The sequence below is a fragment of the Eubalaena glacialis genome, chromosome 12, assembly GCF_028564815.1.
Source record: "Eubalaena glacialis isolate mEubGla1 chromosome 12, mEubGla1.1.hap2.+ XY, whole genome shotgun sequence".
NCBI lineage: Eukaryota > Metazoa > Chordata > Mammalia > Artiodactyla > Balaenidae > Eubalaena > Eubalaena glacialis.
The window spans coordinates 33724481-33745008 of record NC_083727.1 but is presented as its reverse complement, the minus strand read 5'-3'; the positions used below and the strand labels follow the sequence as shown (position 1 = coordinate 33745008).

General features: G+C 34.0%; 1 protein-coding gene across 1 annotated transcript in view; it reads left to right on the top strand.

Annotated features, from left to right (window-relative positions):
- The window catches only part of LAMA2 (laminin subunit alpha 2), a 627718-nt gene that overhangs the window by 371384 nt on the left and 235806 nt on the right, over positions 1–20528 (top strand). Inside the window, exons 15-17 of the mRNA XM_061207556.1 lie at positions 1671–1782; positions 7369–7482; positions 13763–13890. Of these exons, the coding sequence (XP_061063539.1) occupies positions 1671–1782; positions 7369–7482; positions 13763–13890 (354 nt within the window). The remainder of the gene's footprint in view (positions 1–1670; positions 1783–7368; positions 7483–13762; positions 13891–20528) is intronic.

The window sequence follows — 20528 nt, the reverse complement described above, 5'->3', positions numbered from 1 at the left end:
TTATGAATCAATAGCAGTCGTTTAATTTTGTGCTCTTAGAGTTTATTTAAAATTTATTTTAATACATTAAAATGACAAAAATCTAGTTTTGGGGATGGAAATAGTATTTCTTGTACTACTCATGTAGTCATTTTGATCCTGTTGCAAGAGTAAATATATGTTAATAAAATGCCTAACATTTTATAACCACGTATATGAGTTATGTACTATATCAAGAACTTTACATTCATTATTTCATTTAATCCTTTAATCAATCTCATCATGTATGGACTCTTGTTTTATCTCCATTACATAGATGATGATATTGAGGCCGAGAGATGTTAAGTAATTTTTCCTAGGCTACGGGACTGGTAAATGTCAGAGACAGGATATGAATCTTGATCTGTCTGACTTCTGAGTTTGTGTTCTTAACAATGAAGATTTTACATTTTATTTTTTTTAATGGGAAAAAGCCAATAAGACACTAATGACATTTATTTAAGTTGTGAATATATATTGGTTGCATATTTGGAAAGAAATACATACACACACTATACATATATACCACTTATGTAACAGCATTTTTCAATTTGGCCAAGCCAGCTTTTCCTAGGAATAAGGAATGATACCAAATCTCTGTGCTAAAATCACCAGATTGTACAGAAGTACCAATAAAATGAAACCGGTAAGTACAGAAAACAGTGAATTTAATTTAGGCCCAAAACAATTTAGGAAAATAGTTCTAACTAATTCAACTGAGCATTTGAAAAAGTTTCACTTTTACCTACCAACATGAAGATCTATCTCTGAGAAAAAGCAACCAAAATAATTTCCATCTTTCTTTTCTTTCTTTTTTTTGCTTCCATTTTTCTTTACATTTAAAAGGTTGGACTGAATATTAATATTATGTCCTTCTGCTTTTCTAGTTTAAATATTAAAAATAAGTCAGTCATATGAATGTTTTCTGTTTTAAAAATTCCTTCAACTATTCTTTTTTTTTTTTTTTTGGCTGTGTTGAGTCTTCGTTGCTGTGCACGGGCTTTCTCTAGTTGTGGCAAGCGGGGGCTACTCTTTGTTGCGGTGTGCGGGCTCCTCATTGCGGTGGCTTCTCTTGTTGGGAAGCACGGGCTCTAGGTGCGCGGGCTTCAGTAGTTGCAGCACGCGGGCTCAGTGGTTGCGGCGTGCACGGGCTCTAGGGTGCGCAGATTCAGTAGTTGTGGCTCACGGGCTCTAGAGCGCAGGCTCAGTAGTTGTGGCACATGGCCTTAGTTGCTCCGCGGCATGTAGGATCTTCCTGGACTAGGGATCGAATCCATGTCCCCTGCATTGGCAGGCGGATTCTTAACCACTGCACCACCGGGGAAGCCCCTTCAACTATGATTTTAAACTCTGTATCTCAAAAAAAAAGGGGGGGGGGAATCAAAACACATAGCCAAAAACCAAGAAATGAGCAAGAATAGTCATATCTTTTCAACATTTGATTGTGGTACTGGTTGTGAGCACTTTTAACTGGGCTGACTTTGCCTAATATGATGAATGACCACAGCATCAAGTTATGGATATTCATTTGCCTTCTTTTTCAACATAAAAATTTGCTTATATTTACATCGTTGTTTCTATACTATTCCTCAAGAGATGTAACACCTAGGAGTTTGTTGCTTATTTACCATTTATTTTTCCCTCTGCTCCAGGCTGAGCTCTGTTGGCCTTGAATCTGCTGTCCCCTATCCTACTGACAGAAGCATTGCAGCAGCTGTGGAAGTTTGTCAATGTCCATCAGGGTATACTGGCTCCTCCTGTGAAGTAAGTTTGCAAGAATATAGCTTCAGTGCATTTTAAGTTCCTTCAGCATTATTTTCCATAAACTATTCTAAAATAAGCTTAGTTTTTTCATCAAGGATTGCACAAATGATAGTGTATTATTAGTTAAAGAAGAAACTCTAATGTCTGCGAAAAAGTCATGACTTTCAAATAATGTTACTCATATAATGCCATCTTGAGATCAGGTTTCTTGTAGAGCTTTTTGCCTTATGACATATAGCTAAAAATCTGATGCTTTTTTAAGTGTTTGTTTTCAATTTAATCTGTTGATAAAATAGAATAAATGATGGTGGAATAATATTTCAATATATTTCTCTTTCATTTCCACCTGAGTACTTATGAGGAATTTAGCACCATTTCTTTTCTTTTTCACCCTTTCCACATTTTTTAATCCTATGTACCACATTCTTTCTCTGCTTTATTCCTAAGAATACAACCAAATCACAATCATCTGAAGGACTCAATCTTTAAAATGTCCAGAACATAATATATGGAAGAAATACCTTAATCTAGAAAATTTCCTACAGGTCTTTGATTTGTTTAGCACCTAAAGTTTGAGATATTTATTGCTGTCTCAATATTCCAGATTTATAATAAGATTAATGTTCCTTACTTAATATCACAGTGTGTCAGTCTAAGGTAATAATTTTTATTTACTTTTATGTATTTTCTTTAGGTAGTTTGAAAATTGATTTTACTTGAAATCTGGTCAAAAAAATATAAACACCATTTCCCTGATAGAGGGCATGGCTTGCAGATAAATGGGAACTTAAATTCTTTAAAAATGGTGCCTTTAAGGAATCATCTGACTGTACCAAGATGTTCCACGTCAGCACACTACCCCATTATGCCATTTACAGAAATACCCTAGGCCTTGCTTTGTTGTTTCTCTTGTACTTTAAAATAATGCATGCTACGAGAGGATACTCAGGGCTTAGAGTCATACTGGTGACAAATGTGTTTTCTTTAACTGGGCTCAGATTCACCTATCCGGAAATAAAACTAAATGTAATTCACTGTCACTTTTCCAAAATTCAAATAGAGAAGAGAAAAATAATCATGGAAATGAATTATTTCTCTCAACCCAAATTTGATTTTACATGTAAAATAAATACTGTACTTGATGAAAACTATTTTTTTATTAAGAGCCTAGCAGTTTTTATTTCAAACCAGAAAGCTCTCTTTGAACCTTTATGTTCTTATTTCAACTGAAATAATAAATACCTTGATTCTATTCTTGGTTTAACACTTATTCCCACATTGGTTACTCTCAGTGCTCTTCATCATCTTTTATACAAATTTCAAATGCCCATTGAATATAAAATTGTCTGAATATTAGAATTATTTAATTGGTTATGCATTTTGTTTCTTCTTTTCTTTCTTCAAAAGTATTTATTAAGAATCTTTGGTAAATTCTGCCCTAGATGCTGCGGGGATTATCAAGAAGATTACATCACAATCCCTGTCCTTAAAGAGCTAACAGTCTGTTTAGGGAGACAGAACAAATACCTATGAAAAATTGGATCACAGCCCTATATAATTAAGGCACCAGTAACTGGTACAGAACTTAAGTGCAATAATCTTTCAAAGAGGTGAGCAATTCCAGTGGAGAGAGACGTCACAGAAAGTATCCTAGGGTGGAAAAACCTCAAATTGGATGCTAAATAATGGTAACAATTAGGTAGGAAGAGAGAGAAGCAAGCGAGTGTGGAAGAGTCAGAACAAAGAAGCAGAGTAGGGATAAGAAAACCTTCCTGTGCCTCTCACATGATAATTGATAAATAAAGTTACTTTGGAATCCATAAAAGAATTTAGTTGAATCAGAAGACAATGAACTCTGGAGTTTCTCTCTGGCTTCTGAGTTTTTTCTACTCTCTAATAATTCCTTCTTTTCTTTATTGAAACTTCCTATCCTTAAACTCACTATTAACTATTCCTATCCTTTCCTAAATTCATTTGCTTTTTTATTGAGTTCCTAAGGCCAGGCACTCTAGTTTTGTTATCATAATATCACTGGATCCTTTAAAAGCTGAGTAAACTCCAAAGACTATTAATGTCTTAATTCTAGCTTACCAAAAACACATTCTATAACTCCATTAAAAAATCATTCTCTTCTGTTTTGTTTGAGTCCACAATGTTGATTCAGAATCTTTTTTTTCTCATTTCTACTTCTTATAAATCCCCCCACAGTTCATCTTTCAAATATTTTCATACTTCCCTAGTATCATCATAATTCATTTCAGTTGACAAGTGGAACAGGTGAGGAAGTGAAAGCAAAGTTGGGTACTAAAAAAAGGTGTTTTAATTCAAATCTCAGTTCCCTCTTCTATATGATGCCACAAAGAAAATTTAGATAAATATGATAAGTTCCATGAAGAAAATAAACAGGGTGCCTTGATAGAGGTCCTGAGAATGGGTATAGGAAGATTAGATGGGAGGGACTACTTTATGCGAGGTTGTCAGGAAGGTTTTCTGAGGCGGTAGCATCTAAACTGAGTTTAGGGTCAGCTTAGGTAAAAGGAGCTGAAGAGGAAGTGAAACAGAGTTTGGAGTCGGCAAGGAGCTGAGTGGGGGCAGGTATGGCTGGAGCTTAGTAAGCAGGTAAGAGAGTGGCACAAGGTATGATTGAAGGAGGCTGGCCATTCAGAGCTTTGCATGCATGATAAGAACTTGTGGTTTTATTCTAAATGCAATGGAAAGAAGGCTTTAAGCTGGGTGATGCCATGATCTGAGTTATATTTTTTTGAAAAAGTCATTATAACTACAGTGTGTAGAACATATTGTACATGGCAGGAATGGTAGGAAGGAAAATGGTTAATATGCTACTGTGGTAGAATGCAATGATGATAGTGGTTTGTTAGTATAATGACAAAGGATGTAGAAAGACATGTGTTTATTCTAAATATATTTTGGTAGTAGAACCAATAGGACTTACTGATAGACATGCCATGGGAGAGTTGAAAAAACTAAAGATTTTAAGAATGAGTCAGATGATGAGCTTGAGCAATTGGATGTGGTGCCATTTACTGAGCTGAGGAAAACTGGGAGAGGAACAGCTGTGATGGGGAGGATGGAATCAACAATCCATTTTGGAAATATTAGGTTTGAAAGAGCTATGAAGTGTACTGTCAATGTCCAATGTAGGTCCTGAACTCAGAATATCTGTCTGGTCTAGAGATAAGTATTTAGAAGGAATCATCAACTAGGGGACTAAATAAAATGACCTGGGAGAAACTGTGGAAAGAAAAAGAAAAGTGACAAAGCCCCCAGGAGCTCTTGACAATGAGAAGTGGGTTGAAGCAGAGGAGACAGCAAAGAAATGGAGTGGAAACTTTGGGACTGTAATATCATGGAAGTTTCGAGAAGAGGACTTTTGAGGGAGATAGGAATCAACTAAACCATATCTTGATGAGAGAGCAATAAAGTGTTGATTGTAGAATTGTTCATTGGATTTGGCTCCCTGGAATTTGGTGACATGGACAAGAGCAGTTTTAATCAAGTGGTGATAGCACAAGGCTGATTAGGATGGAATGAAGCATAAAAGGGAGGTGAAGAAGAAAAGACATTTTATTTTTTTAAATTTTTTTCTTTTTTTAAACTTCTATTGGAGTATAGTTGATTTACAATGTTGTGGAAGTTTCAGGTGTACAGCAAAGTGAATCAGTTATACATATATATATATCCATTCTTTTTAGCGCAGTCTTACTGAAAAGAAAAACAGGTAAGTAACTGAAAGTTATAGGATATTAAGGAAGTAATTTTGTCTTTTTTTCTGTTAGCTGATTTTTGATGGAGATACTAGATCATATTTTCAAGCTGATAGTGATGATCCAACAGAAAGGAAAGCTATTACTGATGCAGCACAGAGAGGAAATACTGGGAAGACAATAGATAATGGAATACAGATTACAAGTGCAGTGATATTCCTTGGAGAGGATGAGGAATCCTGCGTACCTGTTCCAGAGGGGAATATGACAAATGGAAATATACACTTATGCTTGTGGACTTGGTAGTGGATATTTGGCTTCCAATGGCTTAAATTTTCTCTGTGACTAATGAGATGAAATTACTGGCTAAGAGAGAGGTGTAAAGAGTTGGGAAATTTGAAGAAAGAAGATGGGGTATGAGCAGTACATTTGCAGATATATATATATATCACTTATTAATGACAATTCCATGAATATTTGTCCTGAAAAGAGTAAATCAGTTCTCTCCTTGTTATCAACACCCTGAATTTCTACCCCCTTCTGGATATGTAGCTTCACCAGCTTTTAGAAATATATATTACATTACAAAATCTCTTCTATAATGAGTCTAGGGTGACAACATTTTTAATGAGGAGAAATTATTAGAAGAGGTTAGAAAATTGACACCTTTTCTGTACTGTGCAATTAAGAGGAAAGTTGTTTTGTTTTCCTTTCAGATATGAAGTATCAGCTCGTCCTTTTTTTTTAATGTGTTTGCTATCGATGTTCACATTTAAGAGTCCTCATATCCTGAGGCAGAAGGAACATTTCCAACAATACACAACACAATTCTGTATTCTTTATTACTTCAGTGGTTTCTCTCTTGTTTCCACTTTCAACTGGGAAAAAAAGGCCTTTTCATGATATATTATGTCGTAGTTAACCATCCAGAAATATGGTAAATAACCCACAAAATGCAATTTTAACCTGATGGAGATCATAACCTCCTAGAGGGCAGTGAAGTTTGTCCCCTTATTTTGCATCCCATCCAATTTATAGTGACCCCAACGGAAGAGAAACTTAAACATGACAGTGAACTGAAAGCCAGCACAGACACACAGATACTGTATGGCCCAAATACCCTTTTTCTAATCAGAATTCTATTTTTGGACGGTAAAGTGTTTCACACTTAAAAAGGAAATGATAGATATAAGTAGAGTTCTAGTAGAATAATGCCATAAAATAAAATATCAAGGGAATAAATATATGGTAAATAAATCATAAACTATTTTGTGTAAATTTGAGAAAGCATAATAAGATGGAGGAAGTTGAGAATGAGAGGTATAAATTATATATGTGTGTGATCAAATGTAAAAGCAGATGCTACCTTTCTTCCAAATGACTGCAAAGATTTTCTGAAAGTGACAGAGTTATGGGCAGTTTGTACGTGGGAAAGGGAGGTCACTCCAGAGAATCTACATTCCTTAGAATGACATTAGGTGCTCTCTTAGGCTAAGGTTCTGAAGAGTCCATTTCTGTCGGCTGCTTTTTTTCAGTACTTTTTCTTCTATTTTCTTATCTGTGCTTTTTACTTTGAGACTGTCATGTTTCAGTTCTTTATATCTCTGCTTTATTTTGCTATTTCAGAGGAGACATCAAGCTAATGCTTCTTCTAATCTCATACCTGCCAATAATACTAAGGTCAGTACAAAGCTCCCATGTCAGGAGGAATAGCTCTGTAGCAATATTTCCATAATGACAATGCTTTGACAAGCACATTTTCTGGGTTTGCTGCCTAAATATTTTCCTTTATCCAATGAAGACAAAAAGCAAACTTTTAAAAAATCCCTGAGACTAACTTGAAGCCTTATCTTCCTTTCAGTCTTGTTGGCCTAGGCACAGACGAGTTAACGGCACTATTTTTGGTGGCATCTGTGAACCCTGTCAGTGCTTTGGTCACGCGGAATCCTGTGATGATATCACTGGAGAATGCCTGGTAAGTGCTTTCTCCTTTGGAGATGCTGATTGACAGGGCTGAAATCAGCTCAATAGGCCCTGCAATTCAATTACTACCTTTGGGACCTTAAATACTTGAGTCAGGAAGTGATTTGATGGCACTCTTTATATTGAACTGAGTTGGAAGCTGAGAACGTTCTTTCATATGTGGTCTCCCTGACTAACAAGCATTAGAAAGTGTTTATTCATATTAGTCTAAGAATTGAATTAAGATCAGATACATCATAATAAAGCATAACTAATGACTGGGATACCTATCTACCACAAATATATATGGTTTCAATCCCTTCCATAAATCTACCAAAAAATAGACTGTATTTCTGTAGCAGAAAATAATTTATAATCCCCATAATATGAAAAGTATAAAATGTAACCTCTGTAATAGGCATAATGCAGTTTTTTTCACTTTGAAAATGAGGGAATGCTACACTTTTTTTTATTTTCAAATGTCAGCATTTAACTAAGTACAAAGCATCATATATAGATTAAAAAATAATAAATATATGCAATACATATTCACCAGAGCTGCTTACTCCTTCTACAATTAAGTCTATACTTTAACCAGAAAAAAAGCTCTGCAAAAGACAAAGTACTTTCCATCCTGCTAAGAAGCTTTTGGATTAGAGAATTACACTGAATAGACCATTCTGATTAACTCAAGGGCATGTTAGTTTTATATTGTCTGACATGGCATGAAGCTTGAAACAACACTTCTCATTTCATTAGTCTTGCAGAAACACAATTTGAAATGGTGCCAGTTTAGGAAGATATCATACTCTCATTTCCCTGTAGAATTTAAGGCAGACTCTGTTATCTGTGTTTCTTAATGTTCTCTCTTTCTCTTGTTCATTCTTCCCCCCACCCTTTTTCTTCTACTTAAAACCTTCTGGGAAAAATCCAAAATGAAAATTCAGGGCTTTTGTTTCAATGTGATTTGGCATTTAGGTTTATTGATGCTCTTTGTGTTTTCTCTATAGAAGATTTTGTTTAATTGCATTGCAGTATAAAGCGTGATAGCCTTAATTTGTGGATCAGTAGATTTTTCAAATGGCATTGTTATGAATAGAAAGACTAAGTGATTTTCATTTTAATTATACAATAAGTCTTTTAAAATGTACCTTGGAAAAAATACTGAGTTACCTTTAAACACTTTACTAACATGCAATAGGAAATATTCAGCCCAAACCAGATATAGATTTGCTTTACTGAAACCTAGAAAGACAAAAATAAATATTTCATGATACCAGACTTTTAATGTTCCTAATAGTAATATTTCATGTTGCATTCATTAAGTCTAAAATCATGCTGTTAGTTCATTTGGTTATGTAATATTTCTAAGAATGAAAGCCCATTGTTTTAGAATAAAATAGTTTCATCCAGCATAATTTTGGGAGGAAGAAGGGAGGGGATCAATGATTATGTGAGGTCTTCTACTAATGAAGCCTAGTTTACTGACTTTGTTTCATGGACAGGGAGATAGGAGGCTACTTCAAATAACACAATGAATCTTAGGGAAACAACAGAGATCTTGATGATAGAGATAGAATCTGGGGTGTTTTCTGAGATTACCACTGTAGCTGGTAAATAGGTGATCATGTAAGATATTTCTGGAGACTTTCAAATGCTCTTTATCTGAAATGGTATTGATAACTAAATGCTGATGTTCCATTTTGAGTATATTCATTCTAATGTGATCCACAAAGAGAAAAATATTTAAATGTTGCACATCAAAGGCATTCTTACTGTTTGGTTGACCCGCATTTTAGCTTCCTTTTCTTTTATTATTTATGCTTCCCCCCACCAGCATTAGACAGAAAATTTACAAAACTTACAGATAAACTGCTTTTTAGTTTGGCTTTGAAATCTAATTAGAAATTAACTGAAATATTTTTTGATATCGGATCAAAATCCAGACCTCTGTTATAGGGCGGACTTATTATATATTAAAAGGTCATTTTGACTCAAAGTACTTTTGAAGTGACCTAGGAAACTCTCAAGCCACATGGGAAGATTGCATACTTGTTCCTTGTCATTGTTCTTGTGATAAGCGATGTGAATAGACATTTGGAAAGTACTTTTGTAGCAGGACACCTGTAAAAATAACCAGCCCATCAGAGCGAACCTTTCATCTTTTTCAGTTTGGGTTTTCCATTGTATTGTTGTCTAATATTGTTTTATGGTTTCAACTGCAGAAACACTTGAGTTTTAAGATTAATTTTATTTACATTAACTGAAATATGACATTAGGAAATGTAAGAAACTCCTACATGTTATTTTTCTTTCAAATCAGTAAAGAAAAGCAGGGTCTCTGGTTGTGCAAGATTTTCGGTTGAGTTTTAGAAATACCATTTTCAACATGGTTAAAACATAATCAGTTTTATAATCTTATTTTTTAAAGCCCCTAAGTCTTTGAAGATATAGTTCTGATTGTGTCAATCTGAAAATATGCAAAGAATATTGCAAAAAACATACGTTTTTTAGTAAGAGACAACTTTAAACTTGAAAACTGCAAGGAACTAATATGAAGATGAAATCAAAGAGGAAAGCCTTTCATCAAATTGATCCATGTTTTGCACCTTCCATCCCAATGTGCTGTTATTTAGACAAATGTGGATAATAAAGTTAACACCTTTGCTACTTTGATAGAGGGTTGCTAAATAAATTTGAGAATTTTAAATACCTTAAAGAAAAACCTATTTTCAAGTATTACCAGATACTAAAGAATTACCTACTCACTGTCATGAAACTGTCATGAGATTTCAGAGCTTGAAAACTTCATATATTATGAGCTTAACTCCCACATTTACAGAATGTAAGCAAGTGGATTATTGGATTTTCATTTAACATTGTCTACAATAAAGAATCTGTCCCTCTCCCCATGGAATTTAACAAGCTATGTTCAGAAGTGTTTATTTATGGCTGTTTTTTATTAAATCCATTTACTAAGTGTAATTAAAATTGAGCTTCTTAAAAATATACTAAAAGAAATAATAATTCAGAATTTTCATTGAATCAAACTGGCTATCCCATTGGTCAATCAGATTAATAAATTTTTACTTTATGCTTAAAGTGAATTTATATTTTGGCTATTAGCCATTTCCTCTACCTATTTAGTTATTGATGATAAAATTAAAGGTTTTGGACTACAAGCTCTGATGAATTCTTTTGAAATGAGAAAAAAATAGCATTTTACATGCTTGTAAAATTAAAAATGTATTTCAGTCATAATAAATCCATATCGTATGATAGGTAATAGGCATTAGATACATTTTATTGTATCATTGGAGACTGAAGAAGTTATGTTTACATGATGCCAAAACATCATTAAAACTTATCAATGCTTTATAGACAGTTTCATTTGTTGATTATCTGATTGCTCACCTTTACCAGTCTTGATCAATTTTGTGAATGCAAAGTGGGTTTATGAATATACTTTAATTAATATGAAGAAATCAAGATACAAATTACTTTATTTTGATTTTTTTTATTTTTGAAAAGAACATGGTTTCAAAAAATACTAATTGACAGAAAAATACCATTTCAATTTTAAAAAACAGTGTGTGTGTGCAGAAAATTATAAGACACTGATGAAATAAATGATGATACAAATACATGGAGAGATATACCATGTTCTTGGATTGGAAGAATCAACATTGTGAAAATGACTCTACTACCCAAAGCAATCTACAGATTCAATGCAATCCCTATCAAACTACCACTGGCATTTTTCACAGAACTAGAACAAAAAATTTCACAATTTGTATGGAAACACAAAAGACCCCAAATAGCCAAAGCAATCTTGAGAAAGAAAAACGGAGCAGGAGGAATCAGGCTCCCTGACTTCAGACTACACTACAAAGCTACAGTAATCAAGACAGTATGGTACTGGCACAAAAACAGAAATATAGATCAATGGAACAGGATAGAAAGCCCAGAGATAAACCCACACACATATGGTCACCTTATCTTTGATAAAGGAGGCAAGAATATACAGTGGAGAAAAGACAGCCTCTTCAATAAGTGGTGCTGGGAAAACAGGACAGCTACATGTAAAAGAATGAAATTAGAACACTCCCTAACACCATACACAAAAATAAACTCAAAATGGATTAAAGACCTAAGTGTAAGAACAGACACTATCAAACTCTTAGAGGAAAACATAGGCAGAACACTCTATGACATAAATCACAGCAAGATCCTTTTTGACCCACCTCCTAGAGAAATGGAAATAAAAACACAAAGAAACAAATGGGACCTAATGAAACTTAAAAGCTTTTGCACAGCAAAGGAAACCATAAACAAGACGAAAAGACAACCCTCAGAATGGGAGAAAATATTTGCAAATGAAGCAACTGACAAAGGATTAATCTCCAAAACATACAAGCAGCTCATGCAGCTCAATATCAAAAAAACAAACAACCCAATCCAAAAATGAGCAGAAGACCTAAATAGACATTTCTCCAAATTAGATATACAGATTGCCAACAAACACATGAAAGAATGCTCAACATCATTAATCATTAGAGAAATGCAAATCAAAACTACAATGAGGGCCTTCCCTGGCGGTCCAGTGGTTAAGACGCTGCGCTCCCACTGCAGGGGGCGCGGGTTCAATCCCTGGTCGGGGAGCTAGGATCCCGCATGCCGTGTGGCACAGCCAAAAAAATAAAAAATAAAAAAAATTAAAAAAAATAAATAAAACCTTAAAAAAAAAAAAACCTACAATGAGATATCATCTCACACCGGTCAGAATGGCCATCATCAAAAAATCTAGAAACAATAAATGCTGGAGAGGGTGTGGAGAAAAGGGAACACTCTTGCACTGTTGGTGGGAATGTAAATTGATACAGCCACTATGGAGAACAGTATGGAGGTTCCTTAAAAAACTAAAAATAGAACTACCATGCTACCCAGCAATCCCACTACTGGGCATATACCCTGAGAAAACCATAATTCAAAAAGAGTCATGTACCAAAATGTTCATTGCAGCTCTATTTACAATAGCCAGGACATGGAAGCAACCTAAGTGTCCATCGACAGATGAATGGATAAAGAAGATGTGGCACATATATACAATGGAATATTACTCAGCCATTAAAAGGAACGAAACTGAGTTATTTGTAGTGAGGTGGATGGAGTTAGAGACTGTCATACAGAGTGAAGTAAGTCAGAAAGAGAAAAACAAATACCATATGCTAACACATATATATGGAATCTAAAAAAAAAAAAGAAAATGGTCAGAAGAACCTAGGGGCAAGATGGGAATAAAGATGCAGACCTACTAGAGTATGGACTTGAGGATATGGGGAGGGGGAAGGGTAAGCTGGGAAAAAGTGGGAGAGTGGCATGGACATATATACACTACCAAACGTAAAATAGATAGCTAGTGGGAAGCAACCGCATAGCACAGGGAGATCAGCTCAGTGCTTTGTGACCACCTAGAGGGGTGGGATAGGGAGGGTGGGAGGGAAGGAGATGCAAGAGGGAAGAGATATAGGGACATATGTATATGTATAACTGATTCACTTTGTTATAAAGCAGAAACTTACACACCATTGTAAAGCAATTATATTCTAATAAAGATGTTAAAAAAAAATAAAAAAATAAAAAATAACAGTGTGTGAGGGAAATTGTTATGTGCCTTGTGGTTTTATTATTTATTGGTATACATTTTTAAATTTTTCAATATTCTCATTTTTAAATTATGAGTGAAGCAAGGCCCTCGCAGCTGTCATACATTAGTGCATTGTCCACATCATCAGAGCCTACTGAGGTCCAAATTAATCTCTGATGTAAAAGGCCATAGTGTCAGAGGATTTGTAGGATTAGCCATAGTTCTCATTAAATCAGCAGTTTTAAGCTGAACAATTGATTTTTACCTAAATCAGGTACAATTTCCATTAAACATATATTATTAAGACTCTATAACTATACACACATACATACACTCACAATCACTTGTATTTCCTTAAAAAAAAAACAAAGAAAAAAAGGAAATACTATTTGCATAATGAAAAAAGTTTATAATGAATTTCAGTCATCTTTTTGTAAGTATGCATATGCTGAAACTAGTGTGTAGTTTATAAGCTAGATATTAAATTAACTTTCAGTGCTCTTTCCTAGCTGTAAAATTGACCATTTAATGTGGAAAATTATTCTTTCTGGCAGGGAATAGACTAATGATTCTGTAGATCTATTTTTGGTCACATGTTGTTGCTTGAGACCGAAATAATAAACTCTGATGTGCATTTCTTCCTCAGAACTGTAAGGATCACACTGGTGGCCTGTATTGCAATAAATGTCTTCCTGGTTTCTATGGTGATGCTACTAAAGGAACCTCTGATGACTGTCAGCCCTGTGCCTGTCCACTCAATATCCCATCCAATAAGTGAGTAACAAACTTAATCTCTCTCATGAGCTGGGGATCCAGTTCTGCACGTGCATTTTTGATATAGAATTTACCCTTTCTGTTGTCACTAATAAAAAAATAATAAATTTATGCATGAATTTCTCAAGAAGTTACTGTGAGTTTTTCTAAACATAAAACATTTAAAGTTATGGCTATTTATTCTGCAGAATTTTTAGTATTTTAGCTCTAGTTTGGGGGATTTAATATGTAGGAGACAGAGCTCAAATAGATTTTCTAAACCAACTCCAAAGAACAGAAGACATATTATACAAACGTAGACATGTGCCCACAGGCAAGCACTTGCACACACACACACACACACACATCTTCATACTGTAATAAAAAGACTACTAATATAAATGCTGCTCATTTGGGTCCCAGTCACACAATATTTGTAACTCTTAGGCATGTCATAAACCCCTCAAAAAGGTAAAATAAGAAATCAGTTAGTTGACCTTTAAGCACCAGTTCTGTCCCTTAGCGCAGGGTTTATCATATTATCATATATCATATTATGTATATATATATGTTTATCTTATTGAAATAGTTATAATGGTATTATATGATAAATTATATGAATATTGAAATATGGGTGATAATTTGCATCTTATTTTACATAAACTACATCTTGAAAAAGTTTAATGCAAACTTCATACAATTTTTCTAGTCATCCAGGTTTCTTTCTGTCTTTTTAAATTTTCTGTTTGTTCACCTAAAATAATAACCTTTTGTAACAGATTTTGATTTTTGTTTGTTTTTGTTTTGTTTTGCTTTGTTTTATCAATTTTTATTGGAATATAGTTGCTTTACAATGCTGTATTAGTTTCCTGCTGTACAGCAAAGTGAATCAGTCATACATATACATATGTCTACTCTTTTTTAGATTTCCTTCCCATTTAGGTCACCACAGAACACTGAGTCGAGTTCCCTGTGCTATACAGTAGGTTCTCATTAGTTATCTATTTTATACATGGTAGTGTATATATGTCAATCCCAATCTCCCAATTCATCACCCCCCCCTTCCCCCCTTGGTAACGATAAGTTTGTTCTCTACATCTGTGACTCTGTTTCTCCTTTGCGAATAAATTCATCTGTACCATTTTTCTAGATTCCACATATAAGGGATATTATATGATACTTGTTTTTCTCTTTCTGTACCAGACTTTTAAAAGTATATATTTTGTCTGCTCTTCCTTTTACCTTTTAGGGGAACACTGTATTTCAGCTGCTCTAATTCACTTTCCCCTTAGAGCAGCCATCCCTTAAGCAAATATGTAAGCAAGACCCTGAAACCAAAAATGTTTTTTATTTTAATGGGGCATATTATGTTGAACAATAATCAACACTTTTTACTAGTAAAAATTATAAATAACTATAGTTTTAAATCAAAGAAATTGTAAAAATTTTTCTTAAAGGCAAGCTTAGTGCTTAATAAAATTCATATTATTTTATGTACTTTCTACCTGTTTCTAAATGCTGTATTAATGCTTGCAGAGCAAAAGTTTTTAATGATTTTTAATGAAATCTGTCAGTTACAATTTTTTAATGTGAAGGTGTTATCAAGTTGGTCATACTCTGAGGCCTTACCCAAGATATTCCTAATGGAAATGGTCTTTTGTTACTAGAGTCCATAAATACTACAAGCTAAAGACTTTGAGAATAATTCTGTCATTAAATTTAAAAGTCCTCATAGGAACTATGCTTCCTACACTTCATCTCACATGAAATCCTTGTCCTCTTTCCTGACAACCTTCCTCCCTCAGAATTTTCCATCTTAGTCACTGGAAAAGAAGAGAAAGAACTAAGATTTAATGAAAGCAGCCTACTACATTCTAGACATAGGCTCAAGCACTATATTTGGCATTATTTTACCTTCAAAAACTATTCAATAAGTGGGTATTATTACTGTTATTTTATAGATTAAGAAAAGAGTTTCTGAGTGGGAAAAGAGCATTATCGTGCCAATTCTCAGAGAATTCCTTGATTTAAATGCTGAGTTTCATACTTTCTAGCTGTGTGACTCTGGGAAAGTTACTTAAACTCTCTGTGCCTCAATTCTCTTGTCATTAGTTGTGATAATAGGACCCTCTCATAGGGTTCTTGTGAGAATTACATAAATTAAAATACACAAAGCAGCTAAAACAATGATTGAACATGGTGAGCCTAATATAAGGACTGACCATTATTAAGTAATTTGCTCAGAGTCATAAAATATTAAAGTATCAGAGTTGGAATTTTAAGTTTAAAGTCCAATGTGCTTTCCATTCCTCTACAGTTTTACATTGAGGGCTTCTTTAAAAAACACACTGCATTTTAAGTGATAGCATTAAGAGACTTAAATGGGAAATGGGGTAACTATATATTAGTGATCAGAACATCTTCAGAATTTAGGGCATGAGCCTGGGTGGTTACAAAACTGAAGATCCTTTGGTAACCAGGGATGTCAGAGAAGAGGAAGAAGGCAAAAGGAAATCTGGAAAATAATGAATATGTTGGTCATAACATGACACAAACCTTGCTCTCTGGTGTACTTGTGAAGGGTCAGATCAAGCAGTGGAGAACCTACTCACTCACGTAGCTGAATGGAATTCTCCAGAACCATCCAACATATACAAAACTTTCACTGAGGTGAGGAAAACAAAGGGATAGCATCTGGCCACTCATCTGCATTGCACTCCTTCTCAGCCAAAATGTCAATGGCATTAGCACAGCTGTCAATTCAGCACAGCTGACTACTCATAGTACCATGGGAATCCTAGCCTAATACATTTGCAGAATTATGTAATTTAGTGAATATGTAGACCTTATGAATTTATCCTCAAATTAGACCAACATTACTATAAATGCAGAAGAGCCATTAGGGAGAGAACTTTGCTTGGGTAATTATAGGCATTCATGACCCATTCTTCTCTGTTTACTGTGCCTCTACTTTAAAATGGATTCTAATTGTGTTCCTGAAAGGAGAAAGTCAGCAAGCATTAAAATACCATCCGTCAGTGCTAAAAAGGATTGAGGTCCCAGTGTCCAGTGATAAAATGTTCTTAAGTATTGTATTACAGTTCGGTATATTATGCAGATCTCGCTTCTTTAAAATAAAGACAACTCAATAATAGCAATGTAAGTTACACCAAATATTTAAAGATTCTTAATTTCAGGTGCTTTCATTTACATTAAATAATTATTAAATTATTAAGTAATAATTTTAACCTTAGAAGTAGAATTGGCAATAGAGGGCAAAACCCAATTTTAAATGCCAGCTTTAAATATGACATTTTTACCGGGAATTATACCCAGTATCTTGTAATAACCTATAATGGAATATAATCTGTAAAAAACCTGAATCACTGTGCTGTACACCTGAAACTAACAATATTGTAAATCAACTATACGTCAATAAAAAAGTGGCATTTTTATAAGTAGAAAGAGGGAACAGTGATGATCCACTTTGTTCAAAAATTTGTTTTCAGAGGTATTAGGTCTTTTAAATTTAAAACAACTTCAAAAATTAACATAGTTTAGCTGCACAATAGTGATGAGAAAAATTCATTTTAATCTAATAACCTGAATTTTTTTATTCACTAAATAATGGGGACACTTAATGACTTAGAGAAACTCCCCTTTTAAAAAAGTTTTTAAAAAGTCATTACACTTATAATCTGAGTTAGAAACTCTGAGGAATAACTTGACTAGTTACATATTATTCAGAAGATGGGATTTGAATGTTCATAAGTTATTCAGAAAAAAAAAATTGAACTAAAGGTTGCTGCAACCTTCATCTAGAATTGTAAGGCTTAGTGATAGTTTTGCCTTGGTGATTTATCTATTTAATCCCCAGTCATAAATCTTATAGATCATAAGCATTTTGGCTCCAAATTTCTTAGATAATATTGCAAAATCAATCAAATGTGTAGGGAGATAGAGATAGATCAGTATAATTATTATGATGTATGAATACAGACAAGCATATAATATTTAAATTATATATATATATCACTTCATCAACTATTTACAGTGTCCACTGTTTGCTTAGCCATCTCATCTTGGTGATGTATATATTCTAGCTATAGATTGTAACTAGGTAGTGAAATTTATTTCTAGAGAAGCAAATAAAAATGTAAATATTTCAAATGTTTATATTAATTAATTTCTGGCATCACACAGCTTATAGATTAAATATGATATGAAAGAGGCACATGATTGTCTGCCCTTGAACACTTAGGATGTGTTTGAATAAATAATATTATTGAAATCATTGTAGATTTTCATCAGTTATGTAATAAAATTGGAGATAATCTTGGCACAAAGCTGAACAGAGAGTAGGTTCTTAATAAGTTCTGTCTACTAATATCATTGTGAATACTACTTCTTTGTGCACATCAGAAATGCTAAACGTTAAATTTTTGAAAGGATGGACCACTTCTAGAGCTGACTTTTGGACTCACTCAAGGGGCCACATTGAATTGTTGTTAAAATTAGTACTTATAACAGAGAAATATAAATATTCTAAGACAAAATTTAAATTTAAGGACATGTTCATTTCAACAACTTTATTTAGAAATTTTAGAGTGTGCTAGGTATTTTAGAGTACTTTCCCACATACAGTTTTACGTACACACAGGTGATTATCGTGTATCTTACTAGTCCCATATACCAGAGGGAAAACTAAACTCCAGGGAAATTAAGTGCCTGGATCGTGATCATACAGCTAGCTTGTGGCAGAACCAATATTAGAACCCGTATATTCTGATTCACCTCTCTGTGCTTCCTCCAATGGCACTATAGAAATAGAAACAATTACAGAGACATTGAAGAGAAGCAAAAAAAAAAAAAAATTTAATAGAACTTAATGTTAGACAAACTATGAATGTCCATTGTAAAAATGACTCTAGTGTTTGGCAACAGCTATGCTAACTCAGATGTAAGGAGCTAGACAGGATGAAAAACTGCAGGTTTAATTACTTAATTTATTGTGGCACTATGCTAAGTATTTGCTTTCATAATTTATCAGCATGAAGGCTTTACTCAGATCATATTCCTATTTTGCTAAATGAGAAGCTCATGTTTAGAGAAACACAGAAAATAACCCAATTCTAATTACAAAATCCAATTATGGACATTACATCAGATTTCACATTATTTAGAGATAATTAAAGAAATATGTTTGCTAAATGGGCCTCCTGAGAATAAAGAGAACAGATATCATTGAACTGAAAGAAGAAAAAACTTATGGAGAAATTTCAAAAATTCGTGTGACCCAAACCACAGTCATGAAGTAAGATGAGTTTGCCCTTCATTTTTCTCCTCTTTCTCTCAGTCCTCTGCTCCTTCAGCAGTTATTCGTGGACAGTCACACCATCTTAGCCCTAGCTTCCTCACTCACTGACACTTTGCATCATCTTATCCCTTCTGGTCTGTCTTCCCCTACCCAAGTGTTCCAGGTAACAATTAGTTAAAAGCAGTCCTGCTCTCCTATTTTATATGCAAACGTAGACCATGTCCTGATTGTCTAACCCCTAATGATGGAAAATTTATGCCAGTGATGAAAAAATTCATTATTTCCTGTCACATCACAGAAACCAAGAGGCAATTCAGTTCCCTCTTGCACTGGCTGTGAGAAAGTTCAAAGCCATATGTTGCTCTGCCACTATCCAATGAACATATTGTACAATATATACATATACACATATATACTCATTTTTTACAATACGCATTCTGCACTCTTTACCCCTGATTTTATCTTATTTTTTAGTTTTTTTCTCTTTAATCATATTGCATCATTTTATCTTAATGTACATATTTTGATAGGTAAGATTAAATGCATTCTGGAACAAAGCTAATTGTATCTGTATTTATACATTCACATACCTAAATACATACACATATGCTCACATACATATTCATTTGTATGTACATATATACACTTACTTATAAATGGATTATTATAAATATAAAAATTTACATTCAGCCATTTAAAAAGACTGTTTCTATGTTTAGATCCTTACTGTTTATTCCAGCAATAGCTTCTCTTCCTCCCCCTGTTTGTGGAAAAAGCCTGCTCTTCTTGATCTCTTGTGTCTTCTGTGGCATGGAGTGGATAATCCAGGAAGCCGAATATTGCCTCTGCTGGTGTAGAGCGAGCCAACTAGAGTTAGATGACATAATCTTGGAATCACTTGAAGTCAACAAAGATCTTACAGTTCCCTCTTTCTATCACAGAACAGTTAGCTTCATGTATTTGCCAAAATCAGTGTCAAGTTGCTGCATTTGCCAATCCAAATTCTATAGACATTTTTTGTTGTACATGTTTATTTCTCATTCTAATTTTATGTTTGTAGCTGAATACCATCTTCTCCATACTTATAACTGCAGTTACAGCAGTAAGGGAATGAACCCTCAGTTTATGTTGTTTAAGGAGTATTGAAGCACAAATACAAATATATTTTATGAGGAGCTTTTATTTAGACTCATCATGTCAAATAGTTATATTACTAGAAGTTTAAATTCACTTAATTCTGAATACTGGATGGTTATAGGGAAAAGAGAGCATCAAGTTAGAAATCCAAAGTTTTGGATCCCGTGCTAAATTCTCCTGGAAATTAGCATATGACTTTGAGCAA